The 16,140-nt window shown below is 44.5% G+C and overlaps 1 protein-coding gene across 1 annotated transcript; it reads left to right on the plus strand.

The window, feature by feature from the left end:
* The first annotated feature begins 379 nt into the window (after window positions 1-379).
* Window positions 380-15,462, plus strand: TXNDC2 (thioredoxin domain containing 2). Its single transcript, XM_026495961.2, has 4 exons — window positions 380-479; window positions 13,541-13,648; window positions 13,937-14,934; window positions 14,980-15,462. The coding sequence occupies exons 1-4, from the start codon at window positions 380-382 to the stop codon at window positions 15,460-15,462; spliced, it is 1,689 nt and encodes a 562-aa protein (XP_026351746.2).
* The last annotated feature ends 678 nt before the right edge of the window (window positions 15,463-16,140 follow it).

Below are 16,140 nucleotides of genomic sequence, written 5' to 3' on the forward strand. Positions count from 1 at the left end.
TGAGTGGAGAAGTTTTTCCCGAGTTTCATATGGACTCATTTGGGGTAAAACTAGATCTGAGCTGATCCGATGATGTTTACAGTCATTATTTCTCCAACCAGGGGTGAATATCTGCACCATTAGCTGCAGAAAAACTCTGGTGTTTGCTTCTAGGATTCCGTCCCTGACTCTGCTGGGTGTTCATAATAGAGGAGCTGTATTACTTTTATAAAATTCCAACAAAATTCTGAATTCTGCAGACACCTGCCCCCAAGTGTCATCTAAAGTATTGAGAGCCCATCAGAGCACCTCCCTCGCAGGTGCACCCTGAGGCTGGAGCACGAGCAGGTGCGCAGAGCCCTTCCCACCTGGGAGCTCCAGGTAGCTGCTTTTTACGTGGATGGCAACACGTGCTGTGGCTCCGGAGCGGGGCCCCGAGGCTCTCACGCTGCAGAAAGCACTTCTTATCCCATCCTGGCACCAAGCAACGTGCAAAACTGGTACCAGCTAATGTGAATACAGCCGCTCGCTATGTGCCAGGCACCGTCCCAGGCGCTTTACAGCACATTACCTCTTTTTATTTTTACTACCCTCTTTATTGTTACCCTATTACTCCATTACCAGTATTACCTCCATTCTACAGATGAAGAAACTAAGGCACAGGGCGTTAAGTAAATTGCCAGAGACTAGTAAGAAAGACAGAAGTCAAACATTAGCTACTCTTACTCTTTCCTCTTCTTTTTCTTTTTTTAATTAAAAAAAACTGAAAGAGCATTTTTGAGATGTAATTGACATTTTACATTGGTTCCTGATATACAACATAATGATTCATTATTTGTATCTTCTGAAATGATCACCCCAAGTCTACTTCACACCCACCACCACACGTAGTTACAGGGTTTTTTCCTTGTAATGAGACCTTGGAAGGTCTATTCTGTTAGCGACCTTCTTTTCGTTTCTTTTTTTTTTTTTTTTAAGATATTTATTTATTTGAGAGAGAGAGAGAGCACAAGTGAGGAAGGTAGGGAAGAGGGGAAGGGAGAAGCAGACTCCCCGCTGGGCAGGGGGCTCAATCCCAGGACCCTGGGATCATGACCTGAGCCAAAGGCAGACACTTAACCCACGGAGCTCCCCAGGTGCCCCGTCTTAGCAACTTTCAAATTTATGACCCAGTGTTATAAACTATAGTCACCACATTGTACATGATATGCTCCAGACTTATTTCTTTTATAACTGGGATTTTGTAGCTTTTGACCCCCTTCTGTTTTCTCCTTTCTTTGCTCTCCTTATAAGCACTGTGAATACAAAGGCATGAAGGAAAGGAGATCTACCTTCATTGAATACTTGCCGTGAGCCAAATACTTTCAAGTTGTATCTCGTTTCAGCCATGAAACAGATCTGGGGGGATGCACTGTTGTTCTCCTGTGTGTGGAAGGAGCACGGGCGCTTCACTGGCTCTCAATCCTGTGGTTACTGGCGGGGTAACCTCCATCCCTGCCCAGGCCCAGCTCTCTGGAGGAAGGGGGGCTGGGCAGCTCCGGGTCAAGCAGTTCAGGCCAGAAGGGCCGAATCACTCCATTAGCGAGATTTGCTGGTTTCAAGGAACTATTATCTGGTCCCAAAGTGCCGGTGTGACTCTCCTTGACCCACCGCTCAGGCAACTTGATTGATCTCTTCCGTATCCCTGACCTCGATGTTGACACCATTTGCTCAGCCCTGACCGTTCTTAACGGCTTTTTGGAATGATTCTTGCATCAAGGTTCTGCAATTTTGATGCGGCAGGGCCCGAGGCCCTGAATACGCTCCTGAGAACCCAGTGCCGGACCGGTGTCCCCAGGCGGGCCTGGGTGACCCGGGAGCGGCCAGCCTCCTCTGCTCTCCTTCACCTCGCATTTTCTCTTGATGTGCACCTAATTGCCTCTCCTTTCCTCGTCCTTTGGAAAAGGATCTTAACTCGCTTCTAAAGCACGTCCCACACTTTTTCTTTCTTCTGCCTTAAAGGCCTCCTGTGCTCCTTCCCACCGGTCAACGCACACATCCCCATGAACCTCCTCTAGAGTGATCAGCGGCCCTCCATTTCCTCCCCCCTCAAGCTCCTCTCTCCTCCACACTAATGAAATCCTCAAAAGAGATTCTTGATCGTCCATTCATTCTCTTGTTGCCTGAATTTGGAATTGGGCCGCTCTCCCTCATTCTGCACTTTTGGAGGGATATGTATACGCGGAGGGATCACCTACCTGCTTGCCTCTCTCTCGTTCTCCCTGCAGCCCTGCAGGAACTCGAGGCTGTGGACCTCCCCACCTGAGTTCCCTCCTTCCCTGGCCTGGGCCCCCAAGCTTCCCTTAGGTTCTTCCTTCGAGCACCTGTTCATTTCCCTTTGCTCGGTCTTAGACCCCTAGCCACTTAAGTGCCGGCAGCTCCTGCAAACAGCCTCCCAGTTCCGCTCAACTGAGCCCCCCTTTTTATGCCCTCAGCCAATTTGATGATTTTGATTATTGCTTCCAGGTGTTGGACTTCCGAGCTGTGGTCTGGCCTGGCTTCTCTCCGGAGATGGGAACTTGAGTCCCGGCAACCGGGTGGGTGGCCCCTTGGGCGCCCCGCTCCAGGTGCCGTCGCTTCGTCGGGCCTGTCGCTGCCAGCGCTGCAGTCCCTCGGTGGCTCAGACTTGAAATGTGGGAGTCCGTGCTAGCTTCTCCTAGGCGTTTGTCTAACGATGGAAATTCTATTTCCAGAATTTCTTGAACCTTTTAACCCTCTTTCTCCTCTCCGAGTGTAGGCTTTTGCTATATTCTCTCTTAACTATTGCGATGGCTGCTTAGCAGACCTCTGAGGTCTGTCTTTGGCCCGCAAGTTTGTCATTGAGATGCTGACCATGAATCTTGCTAAAGTACACGTTGGATTATGGCATCTCCTCAAAACTTTCTGCAAATGCGATGAAATTCCAAGTCTGTGACATGTGCTGAATGTTCCTCTCCTTGGGGCCCAGCCTCTGTCTCTCCCTGGCAGGGGCTGGGGCCTGCTCCCGCCAGCCTCACCATGTGATTGCACCTGGCTCTCCTCCATCCGGAAGGCCATCCCCATCTGCTTCTCTGTCCTGGCTTCTAGGAGCTTTCTCAGGCCTCCCCGGGGGCGTAACAGCCCTTCTTCTAATCTCTGTAGAGTTTGGGGTAGCAGGTTAGCCTGTAAGTTAAAGCCAAACGTTTTTACCCTAGGTAGTACATTTTTTCACTCAACATCATGAGTCTAGTATTAAATTGTCATTCTAATGCTCTATACTCTGTTAATTAGGTATTACCTCAGAGGGTCAAGAAAGAAGAGAAACTCCATGGAATATTACTCAGCCATCAGAAAAATGAAATCTTACCATTTGCAATGGTGTGGATCGAACTAGAGGGTATTATGCTGAGTGAAATAAGTTAATCAGAGAAAGACAATTATCATATGACTCATATGTGGGATTTAAGAAACAAAACAGAGGATCATAGGGGAAGGGAGGGAAAAATTTTAAAAAATGAAATCAAAGAGAGACAAACCATAAGAGACTCTTAAATATGGGGAACAAACTGAGGGTTGCACGAAGGGAGTTGGGGGAGGGCATGGGATAACTGGATGATGGGACATTAAGGAGGGCACATGATGTAACGAGCACTGGGTGTTATATGCAACTGATGAATCACTGAACTCTACCTCTGAAACTAATGATACACTATATGTTAATTAATTGAATTTAAATAAAGTTTTTAAAAATTAAAAAAAAAGAAAGAAGAGAAACTCATAGGCCTCATAGGCAAGTTTTCCTTCAGTGTTTGGTACATTGCACATGAGGCCAAAGACTGGAGATGCCAAGGCAATCTCTCTTATCTTTAAGAAGCTTACAGTTGGATTAGGCAGGATTTATGGATTTATGCCACGTGACATCATCTCAGTCAATGTGTGGTGCTGACAGGAAGGGCAGGGTGGCCACGATGAAGTGTGGGGGTGTGACATTTTAATTCTTTTTTGGTTTAAACATTTATTTTCTGTGTTTTGATTTTGTACCTGGTAGGGATGGTTTGGAAAAGTCTCATAGGAATAGTTTCTTTTACCAGTCTCCTGTTTCTTTAGTCAGAGGCCAAGATAGGGATGGCGGTCTGCCAGATGCCAATAAAGATAATGTTAGCAAAAATCTTTTTTAAGCTAACTGCTTTCATGTAAACCTTCATCAACGGTTTTTTATTATACACGCTGTAATCCATTATGCCTGTATCCATCCAATCACTAAGTGCGCAAGGAATGCCACACTCACTTACGGTGAGGATGAGCCTGGGTCCTTCCCAGGAAGGTCAGCGTTGTGACCCTGAGCATCAAAGCCACAATTCACGTGCCAAGAGACGTTCAATGGCAACCGTTGCTTTGCTCTGCTGCACTGTGGGTGCTATTTATCTTGGGGCAGCTACACTTTGGAGTCTGCTAACCCGCTTGTCTTTAGCAGGTGGGTATTGGGAGTCAGGGAATCAAAGGCAGAGAGCAAAGTCCCTGCACTGGGAGTGATGACCGGGTCATGTACATTTTTAAAATTTCTGTGTTGATATTAAAACACCACCAAACTGACAACTCCCCTGAATCTTACCAAAGCATCTCCAAACAGACTTTTCTAGTAAATATTCATACAGGAGAGCTTTAAATGTTATACCAGAATTCTTTCCTACCACAAAAATGTTGGAGGTTAAATATTAGGACAAAGGGATTGAGTAAAGTCAATACTCCAGTCTTCCTTGAGCAAAACATAGATATGAGTGTGCCTAGAGCTGATGAGAAATGAATGGGGTGCTCAGAGAGCCAGGTATAAGGGCATGAGATCCACACCTTAGATAAAATACTGATTGTTCATGACGAATCCTCTGTGTGACCAGTAATTTGGAGGAAGAAGAGTATTCACTTAGAATTAAAAAAAAAAAATAAAGTTCTTTCCCATTAAAAATGTCCATTCTTGACATTCTGGGTAATCTAGAAAAATAGAAGGAATCATAAACAATTTATCAATCCACCCTGACCTTCAAAGCACTTAGAATGTCTTTTTTTTTTAAAAAAAGATTTTATTTTTGTATGTAATCTCTACACCCAATGTGGGACTTTAACCTACAACCCTGAGATCAAGAGTCACATACTTCACCAACTGAGCCTGCCAGGTGCTCCCAAAACACTTAGAATGTTTTAGGAGTTTTGCTAGTGTTTGTTATTATGACACTGACAAACTAAGTAAAAAATAATTTTCTAATAGATGTTCAAATGGATTTATGGCTCTATTTATTTTACGTGAGCCCACAACAACATCTTTCAGATCTAGGGAATGTTCTAAAGGAAAGTAAGATATAGTGAAACCCAAGAGAAACCGAATCTACCTCTGTGTAATGACTTGCCCAACTGATTGCTTTCTGATCTCTTTAGCAAAAAACACTTAAGCAGCAGTAACATCATGAAATGTAGATAACTTTATACTCAGAGAAATCAGTGCTGAAATGGAGGCTTCTATGAAGATAAGCATTCTTCTATTTTAGCGGTGAGCACACAACAACCATAGCTCGGTGGATCTGATTATAAAATAATTCTTGGGGCGCCTGGGTGGCTCAGTCGGTTAAGCGTCTGCCTTTGGCTCAGGTCATGATCTCAGGGTCCTGGGATGGAGCCCCGTGTCAGGCTCCCTGCTCAGCGGGGAACGTGCTTCTCCCCACCCCTTCTGCCTGCTGCTCCCCTTGCTTGCGCTCTCTCTCTGTCAAATGAATAAATAAAATCTTAAAAAAAAATTCTTCATGAAGAGTGACTCTGTGATGAGCACTTCTCTATTGAAGCAATACTCTCTATCAGTTAACAAGTACGGGAGTAGAACCACATAAAACTGTAGTTGAATCTTCCAGTGAAATCCCTGTAGAGGTGCCTGTTCTCCAGGAGGGGACGAGTCAGTGCAGCATGACTCACCTGCACGAGCGACGCCATCCTCACCACCCACGAAGGCCCTCACCCAGTTGCTGTCCCTCCTCTTTTATGTAAAGTCTTACAAATACAGGACATCTCAATGATTAATGCAACGAACCCATGTATGTGTGCCCACCATCCAGAATTAACAAATACTAATATTTTATTTCTAAGCATTTGCAATAAACATGCACACACATATTCAATTAAGCAAAGTGAAATAGAATATAACAGACAAAGCTGAAGTCCCTTTTAATCTTCTTTCCAGACCCGTTTCCCTTCTCCCTTCACCTGCTCAAAGCAACTAGTATAGTGAGTATTGTGTATAGCCTTGGAGCCAAGTTTTCTCTTTATTTTGTATTGCATTTACACATATAAACACATATATACGGATATGTCTGTGTATCTAAATAAATGGTATTGCTTACATTTTGGAATAGAAACCCCGTTTTATGGCATGTGTTTTCCTCATTACAATAAAAGCCCTAAGGAGGTAGCCACAGGGTCTGCTCACCTCTTTATCCCTGGTGTGTAGCCTCATTTCTATCCTGTGTAAATACTCAACAAACATTGTTGAACTGAATACTATCTGCTAATATATTGTGAAATATTATGAAGGGGTATTAATTGGTGTTTTCAGTGTGGTGGGTGCACGCATACGTGCACACACACGCACACACAGACACACACACACACACGCACACACACACACACACACACACACACACACACACACACACACACATCTACGCAGGCACTTGGATCCCCAGAAGAGTTCAAATAGCATTTCTCTGGCCATGGAGCTCCTTCTTCTATAGCAGGCTTCTGTATCTCTTCCATGTGCTCCCTCTTTCTCATGCCTATCCTCTTTTCCCCTCCCTTGTCCTGCTCTGGCCCCCTCTGGCCATCCGAGCCCAGGCCCCTGAGACCCTTGGGAGGCTGCCAAGACTGCCTCCTACCACCATAGCCACCAAAGGCACGTGGCAACGCCATCCAGCTGATTCTTTCTGAAAGCCCACTCTCTGGGGCTCTAGACGCTCAGAAAAGACAATGTGTACCCCACTGAACAGGGAACCTCCGTCTCCCTACTCCTATCTGTTGATTCTTCAGTTACAGCTGCTTTGTGCTGGGCCCCCTTCCAGCAGTACGGGGTGCCCGGGAGCGGTCTCTCTTCCTGCCTCGTTTCTCCAGAATGCCGGTTCTTTCTTGCAAAAACAGTCATGAAATCAGAGTAGACCAGTGGTCTTAGCTTCCTCCTGGAAGGGTGCCTAGGGACCCTCGGTTAGGGTTTCAGACTCTACAAACAAAACTTTCTTCTGCTCAACCCTACCATCTCTGGTAAGAGACACTGCCGACACTGGGCTCCATGCACAGCCTGTCAGCACTCACCTCTGTTCTGATGACTACTTACTGCAAACACCTGTGTTTCTCTCAGGTGGCTGCGGGCACAGGTAGAGCACGTGCACAGGGCAAGCAGAGGTGCCAGACTCAATGCCTCTGGAAAGAGTGCTCAAAAGGAAGGAAGGAAGGATCACTTGAGGCATGCTCTATACTTTCCCCCAGTCCCCAGGGGGAGTGACCCTTAATGCTCACGGTGACAGCTGGCCTGATTCCCTCCCCACGGCCCCACCCTTGTCTCCTGAGATCCCCTCCCAAATAAACTGCCTGCACTCAAATTCTTGTCTTAGATCTGCTTCTCATAGTTTAGTTAAAATGCGTTATTATTGATTCAATGGTCAAAAGGAACTGTTGACACACAAAATCAGCATGGGGGACCTTAAACATATATTGCTAAGTGAAAGGAGTCAATCTGAGAAGGCTATATGTAATAGGATCCCATTTATATGACATTCTGGAAAAGACAAGACTATCGAGACAAATCAGTGGCTGCCAGGAATTTTCGGGAGGGTGAGAGTTTTCGGGAGGGTGAAACACCGCACGTTTTTTAGAGCCGTGAAACTATTCTGTATGGTGCTGTAAGGATGAATAATAATACCACCCATTTGTCAAACCTATAGGACTTCGCAGCACAGAGTAAACCTTAACGTATGCGAATTTGAAAAAAAAAATCGACGTGGAGAGCAGGGGATCCCAGACTGTGACAAAAGAATATGCCTATGACCAACGCATGTTGGAACTGCACCGAATGGGTGGGGGAACAGAGAGGCTGACCAAGTCACTTGGGAAATGACTAGAAATGATAAGCCTAAAGACAAAAAGAAGTGCCCATAAACACTGTGCTCTAGGTGCTGAAGTTATTAAGCCGGGAGGGACAGGTTAGCTACTCTGAAACCATCCTACACATATACTGGAATTGCACAAACAAGTAAATGAATGGCGGACAGTGGGTCCCCAGTCACTTTCGGGATAGGAGTTTATAGACAAGCTTGGGGGAAAGGCTGCAATGACCCATGTGGTACTGAATTAAAGTCAAGGACATAATATGAACTCATATTTAGCTTAACATAGATACTGACATAGAAATAACTACGCAGTCTGTGTCTGCCCAGGTTACCTTCCCCTGTATGCGGTTCCTAGTTATGCTCACTAAGTCTATTGGCACCAGTATCAGTGAGCACACCTGGCTCAGATTTCGTTTTCTAAATACCATTTTCCAATAAAAGGAAGTGGGGTCATTACAGAAATGGGTGATTCTAGGGACAAGGCACTGAATCTACAGAATGAGGCTGGAACATCTTGTAGTTCCCCAAAGTAAGGAAGTGCTCAGCAGACAAAACCACAGGCGTGTATACAACGAAAGGACACAGGAACTGTCTGAAAGAGTTCTCAGCGACCAAAGCTGGAACCATTTGAGCAACAAATAAATTTCATAGTACTGGATTATAATCCAAGGTATAAAATAAATGTCCAGGGGCACTGGGTGGCTCAGTGGGTTAAGCGTCTGACTCTCGATTTCGGCTCAGGTCAAGACCTCAGGGTCGTGAGGTTGAGCCCTGTGGTGGGCTCTGCTCTGGGGGTGGAGCCTGCTTAAAATTCTCTCTCTCTCCCTCCACCTCTGTCCCTCCCGCTGCCAGCTGCCTCTCAAAAAAAAAAAATAAATAAATAAAAATAAAATAAAATAAATGTCCACAAGCCCACACAAATGTAAATAAATGATTGAATAAATAAATGGAGGATGGGAGAGACAAAGCTCTCAAACAAAAATTCTCAATAATTTATGTAGATACCCCTCCCTCAAGGAGATGGGGCGTAATCCCCACCCCTTCAGTGTGGGCTTTACACAGTGACTTCCTTCCAACGAGTACCCTAAGGACAGTGGAGAGAGAGTAATTTTATAGCAGAGGAACCTAACAATCACTACCTCAGCCAGGCGATCAAGGTCAACATCATCAGCGGTAAGTCATGCTGATAACACTTTGAAATAGTATCCCTTGATATGCTTAATTAATAATAAAGTGATTAAAATGGTACTTTACCTCTATGGTCTTCCTCCCCGAAACACATAACCCTGGTCTGAGAAAAACACCAGACAAACCCCCAACTGAGGGACATTGTCCAAAATACCTAACCAGTACTGCCCCAAACCATCCAAAGTCATGAAAAAAAAAAAAAGAAAGAAAAAAAAAAAAAAGAAAGAAAGTCTGAGAAGCTATCACAGCCCAGAGGAGCGTAAGGAGACATGACAACTAGATGCAATGTGGGATCCTGGAACAGAGAAAAGGACACGAGGGGAAAGCCAATGAAATGTGAATCAAGTATGGCCTTCGGTTAATAATAACATATCAGTATTTGTTCTTAGTTGTGACAAAGGTAATGTAAGATGTTAATATGGGAAACTTGATGTGGGGTATATGAAAACTCTGCATGACCTTTGCAAATTTTCTGTAGGTATAAATCTGTCATAAAGTTAAAAAATTTTTATAAAAATGCATTCTCATGCTACAAGACCCTCTTCTCTCCTGGAATAAAAATTAGAAGGTATATAAGAGGTAAAGACATAGAGAACTGGGGCACCTGGGTGGCTCAGTTGGTTGAGTGTCTGCCTTCGGCTCAGGTCATGATCCCAGGGTCCTGGGATCCACACCACATCGGGCTCCCTCCTCAGCAGGGAACCTGCTTCTCCCTCTCCTTCCCGTTCATGCTTTCTCTCACTATCTCTGTCTGTCTCTCTCTCTCAAATAAATAAAATCTTTGGCAAAAAAAAAAAAAAAGATGCAGGGAAACCTCTTCTGCTTCAGTTTTTACTGTGATTAGTATAGAGAACTTGTGATTATAGTAGAGAGATTATTTTACTTCCAGATCTTACACTGAAAATATGATTTCTAGCAGAGTTCTTTTTTGTTGTTGCTGTTAAAGATTTTATTTATTTATTCGACAGAGAGAGACAGCTAGCAAGAGAGGGAACACAGGCAGGGGGAGTGTGAGAGGAAGAAGCAGGCTCCCAGCGGAGAAGCCTGACTGCGGGGCTGGATCCCAGAACGCCGGGACCACGCCCCAAGCCGAAGGCAGACGCCTAAAGACTGAGCCACCCAGGCGCCCCATTTCTAGCAGAGTTCTTACAAAATTACACAAAATGTCCTATTTAGTCTCGATTCATACTAAATTTCCCCACTTCCTGTCACCTATCCATTATGATATGATAAATAACCAAAAGTCTGAACCTTTATAGGAAAAATGTTTTTATTATTCCATAGTAAATCGGTGGTCACTTAGATACATGGAGTATAAAAAAAATCAAAGCTCTGGAGCACCTGGGTGGCTCAGTCGGTTAACTGTCTGACTCTTGATTTCAGTTCAGGGTCATGAGATTGAGACCTGCATTGGGCTCCGATGGACGTGGAGCCTGCTTGAGATTCTCTCCTTTTCCCTCCGCACCTCACACCCACTAAAAAAAAAAAAGAAAGAAAGAAAGAAGAAAGAAAAGAAAGAAAAATGAAAGCTCTAAGTGTCTATACATGATTCTTTTTACTATCTGTCTGAGATGGCTAACTTTTCAATAAATTAGCCAAAGGAATGACTTACAGACCGACTTCACTTTAGATTATTGGGATTCTCATTGAATTAAATCCTAGAAAGTTTTAGCACTATTATTTTTACGGGTTTTATTGTTATTATCATTTGGGGCTATGGAGGAGGCAGTCTTAGAAAGTCAGAAGTTTATAAATAAATATACCACAAGAAGTGAAAATCATAAAAGGCAAAATTGATGGATTTAACTACACAAAAATGGAAGCATCTGTATGTTGCTCCAAAAATATCATGAACAAAATCGAAAGACAAACTGAGAAAGACTATGATAATAACTGGCAAAATGTTAAGGGAACTAACGTATATGGAGATGCCTCCCCCTTAACAACGGTCAAGGCTGAGGCTGGAGGCTCTGACACGTCAGTTTGCAAAGGAAGAAATATAAATTGATGATAAATATGCCCCCCCAAAGTTCAACTTAATAAGGACATGCAGATTAAGATATTAATAACATAACTTTATTTGTCCATCAAATTGTACTTTCACACCTTGCTGATGGTTAAGATTGGAACAGAAGTCTTTAAAATGCCTACCGATTGATATAGGGAATCCATTTCTAGAATTCTAAGAAAATAATTAAGAATGTGTAAAGACATTTATCTGTAAATGTTTATTTTTATATTGCTTATAATAGCAAATAATAAAAACAACCTTTATGTCCATCGATAGGAACTTGTTCAAATAAATTGTAATTTGTCCATTCAAAGGAACATTAATCAGTCATTAAAAATGATTATGTAGGTCAGGGATGGACTAACTGTGTTCATTGGCCAGCTGCCTGTTTTTGTAAATTAAGTTTTATTAGAACACAGCCATGCCCATTTATATGGCTGCCATATTAGTCTGCTAGGGCTGTTATACCACTGACTGGGTGGCTTATACAACAGAAATGTATTGTCTCACTTTTCTGGAGGTTAAAAATCCAAAGTCAAGGTGTCCACAGCATATGTTTTTTTCTGAACACTGTGAGGAAAAGATCTGTTCCAGGCCTCTCTCCGTGCATTGTAGATGGCCATTTTTCAGGAAAAAATACATTTTATAATAAGTCGAATGAAAATTATTCAGAGGCATCGATATTTCAAGTTGCTTGGAATCCATCTGAACTGCAGAATGAAGAGTAGAAATAATTGGAACCATTCTGCCAAATCTAAAACACAGCTCAGATCCCCCAAGTATAAATGCAGCAGGGTCACAGATCTCCTCACTTTTATGAAGGTGTACAAATAGAATGTGGCTTTAAATTTTTCTACAGTGGATCTACTTTCTCCATGGGCCTTATGTCTAGGGGATTTGAGGAGGAATGGTGAGGGGCAGGATTCAGTCTGCCTGTTTGTGAAATTTCAGCCTGATGAACATGTTTTAATTCTGGTAGCAGCTCGGTCTTCCTGGTTCCTCCCCTTTCTCCATAATATCTGGGTGCACAGGGTCTTGTGGCCTGGTTATGGCCTAGCCCTCTGCCTCTGGTTTCCCATGTGAAGTGGTTAGTCTGGCCTGGTCCCTAGACTGAGGACTGCTGAGGACCATTGGTCCCATCTAGGCGGTGAGGCACCATGTTTTTACCCACTGGTCGAGCCTGTGACTCCAGTCCTTGCCTCTGGTCACAAATCCCCCTTCACAGTGGCTTCTTTCCTCTCCCTTGAGGCCCCAGTAGGTCTGCTGGCCTTCCCAGGACACTCACAGCCCCACTCCAGGTTGTGCACGATTTTCAGATCCCTGGCATGCGCACAGCAGGCTATGGGGCCAGGAGCATGCCCCTGGCCCCAAAATCCAGTCTCTCCCAGGGGCCTACGCTGCCATGTTGATGTGGAGTCCACACACATGTGGGCTCTTCCTGGCCATGGAGCCCAGGCAAATACTCCTCTGCTGTCAGCTTTCCTCTGAATACATCTAACCTGTACCCATGCTGAGATTTCGTTCTTGGGGAGGGGAGGCCAGGACACATGTACCTGTTCTCTTGGATCCCTATTTATTTGGATAGAAGGTGTGATGTTTTCACTTCTTCTCAGTTAGGTAATTTTTCCATGTCATAATCTACTCCCTTCCAAATAGCTCAAACAGGACACCTGACAGTCAGGCAGGACTTTGTAGAGGAGGGTAACATGGTTAGGAGAAGACACAGATGGTTATGGTGGTGAGTCAGAGAGTAGGAAGCTGGAGCTGAAGAGTCCTAGAGGGAGGTTGTGGGAAAGTTGTTTTTGAGTTACTGTCCTTTCGCAAACAGAACAGTTCAGTGTGGTAGTCAAAAGGCAGGCTTGGAACCTACCCACCTACTAGCTTTGGGACCTCGAGCAAGTTACATAACTTGTCCAAGGCTCAGCTTTCTTATTTGTAAAGTGGGGATCATAATGGTACTTACCTCAGTGGTTTGTTGTGTTATAGGAAATAATGCCTGTGAACACACAGCAGGCACTGGGCACAGGCTAACACACAGCTCGGCCACCATATCCAAGGCTGTCATGAAACTCTCAAATACTACTGTTGTGAGTCCCAAGAGGGAAAACCAGCTGTAAGTACCACCCACATGTAAGTTGTTACTCGTTGTATGATGTAGGTTGGAGAGGTCGGAAAAAGTTGGAGGGTACAACCTCGTCTTCACTATGAGGCACGCATGAAGCATGAGTGGATATGGACAAGGAACTGGAAGCAGAAAGTGATAGAGCAGGAGCCCCGGAAGAACCGAAAATGAGTCCAGAGAAACAAGAAGAAGCCAGTCAAGGTGATCCTAATGGTAAGTGGGAGGGAAGAGGGCCACCTTAGGGACCTACATGCTTAGGGAGAAGGCAGCAGGATTGAAGCAAAGAAAAGTTGTAGTTAAAAAAAAAAATTCTATATAAAGATACATGTAATCCCATGCTGCCTGGCCTTCTGTTGAATGTGATTATTCAAGTTGATACATCATTTATAAAACTACATTTATGGGCTCTAAGAATGACATTAGTCTTCCCTGGAGTATGCGATAAGAATTTTTTTTTTTGTTTCTTCTTTTGCATTTTTATTTATTTATTTTTCTGTTCAGAAAGTCCATCATTACAGGGTCTGTCCACCCACGTGACTCCGTTGGTCCCAGAATTCTTGGACCCAGCACATATCCAGGAGAAGGCCTTGGCCCGTGAGGTCAACAACATACAACACATGTCTGCAAAGGAGTCCAAAGGTCCACAGCCCAAGGACATATTCCCACCTGAATGGGGCGGTAGCATCTCCAATGCCTCAGCAAAAACAGTGCAGCCCAAACAGGCTGACATCCCCAGTTTCTCCACAAAACCCATCATGCCCAAGCCAGCTGAAACCCCCAGTTTGTCAGCAAAAATCATCCCACCTAAGCAGAGTGATACCCCCAATTCTTCAGCAAAAACGATCCTGCCCAAGCAGACTGACACCCCCAACTCCCCAGAAAAAAATATCCCTCTGAAGCAGACTGACATCTTCAGTTCCTTAGCAAAACCCATATCACCCAAACAGGCTGACACCTCCAGTTTTGTAGCAAAAATCATCCCACCCAAGGAGGGTGATACCCCCAATTCCCCAATTAAAACCACCCCATACAAACAGGCTGATAGCCTCAATTTCCCAGCAAAAACCATCCCACCCAAGCAGGCTGACACCCCCAATTTTTTATCAAAAACCATCCCACTCAAGCAGGCTGACACCCCCAATTTTTCAGCAAAAACCATCCCACCCAAGCAGACTGACACCCTCAATTTTTCAGCAAAAATCATCCCACCCAAGCAGGCTGACACTCCCCAGTCTTTAGAAAAAATTATCCCACCCAAGCAAGATGACATCCTCAATTCCTCAGGAAAAACCACCCTGCCAAAGGAAGATGTCACGTCTACTTCTTCAGAACAAAACATCCCACCCAAGCAGGGTGACAGCAATTCCCCAGCAAAACCCATCCTGCCTAAGCAGGGTAATGGCCCCAAGTCCTTAGCAAAATCCATTCTGCCCAAAGGGGCCAACACCCCCAAGTTGCCAGCAAAAACTTTCCAGTCTAAGCAGGTCAGCAGCCCCAAGGTCTTAGCAAAAACCACCCTGTCCAAGCACAGCCACACTTCCAAGTCCTCAGAAGAAAACATCCTGCCCAGAGAGAGGGACATCAAGTCCTCAACAGAAACCATCGAGTCCAAGGAGGGTGACATTCCCAAGTCTTCAGAAGAAGCCATCCAGCCCGTAGAAGGCAATGTTCTGAAGCCATCAGAGACCATGGAACTCCTGGAGGTGGACTTGGTGAAAGTGATCCTGACCAAGGAGGACTTTGAGTTGGCACTCAAGGAGGCCGGGGAGAGGCTGGTAGCCGTGGACTTCTCGGCCACCTGGTGTGGGCCTTGCAGGACCATCAAGCCCCTTTTCCGGTCCCTGTCCTTGAAGTATGAGGATGTGGTGTTCCTGGAAGTGGATGCTGATGAGTGTGAGGAGCTGGTGAGAGACCTGGAGATCATTTGTATCCCAACCTTTCAGTTTTATAAAAAAGAAGAAAAGGTGGGAGAATTTTGTGGCGCCATGAAAGAAAAACTCGAAGCAAGCATTGCAGAATTAAAGTAATTGTGGATTCTGAAAGCACTGTTAACAGTCAGCTGGTTATAGCTTGTGATTTTTTTATTTACTAAAAGAGATGAGCCATAATGAAAGTGTATGTCTGAATGACACCTGCTCATAAATGATGAAGTATTAGCTCCACCTTTTCAAAAAGTAGTAAAGCATGAAAGCATGTTGTGACCATGTTTTTGTTGGTAGGAAAGTGTGATATTAGAATTTCCTTTGGTGGAGATTAGGAGTCCACTGTCTCCTATTTTTTTGATCATGATTTTTTTTTTGGAACTCACCCTTGAAAATTCAGTTCATTTGGTGTTAGTGGCAACATTGGAAATTTAGACAATCCTTCTGTAGAAGTACATGATTTAAAGATGAGTGGAGACTTGTTTTTCTCATTTGGGGTTTCTGATAAGATGCTTTGGGAAACAAAGCATTTGAAAGATTCACATACCCTACCTAACCTCCTCTAAGTGTGGGGAGTGCTATGGAGGCCTCAGGAAATCCCATGGGCTCACTAAGGCTGTGTGGGATTCCTTGGTGGCAGAGTTGAGACCAAGGCTGTGTTCCCAGATCTCAAGTGCAGGCCTCTTTCTAATCATGCCCACAAAATCCGAGACAGGGCTCCCTGCTTCTGGTTTCTCAGGCCAAGAGCTTTACTATTCAGGTCAAAGTCAGGGTGATCTTCAA

The sequence above is a fragment of the Ursus arctos genome, unplaced genomic scaffold (assembly GCF_023065955.2).
Source record: "Ursus arctos isolate Adak ecotype North America unplaced genomic scaffold, UrsArc2.0 scaffold_17, whole genome shotgun sequence".
Lineage (NCBI taxonomy): Eukaryota > Metazoa > Chordata > Mammalia > Carnivora > Ursidae > Ursus > Ursus arctos.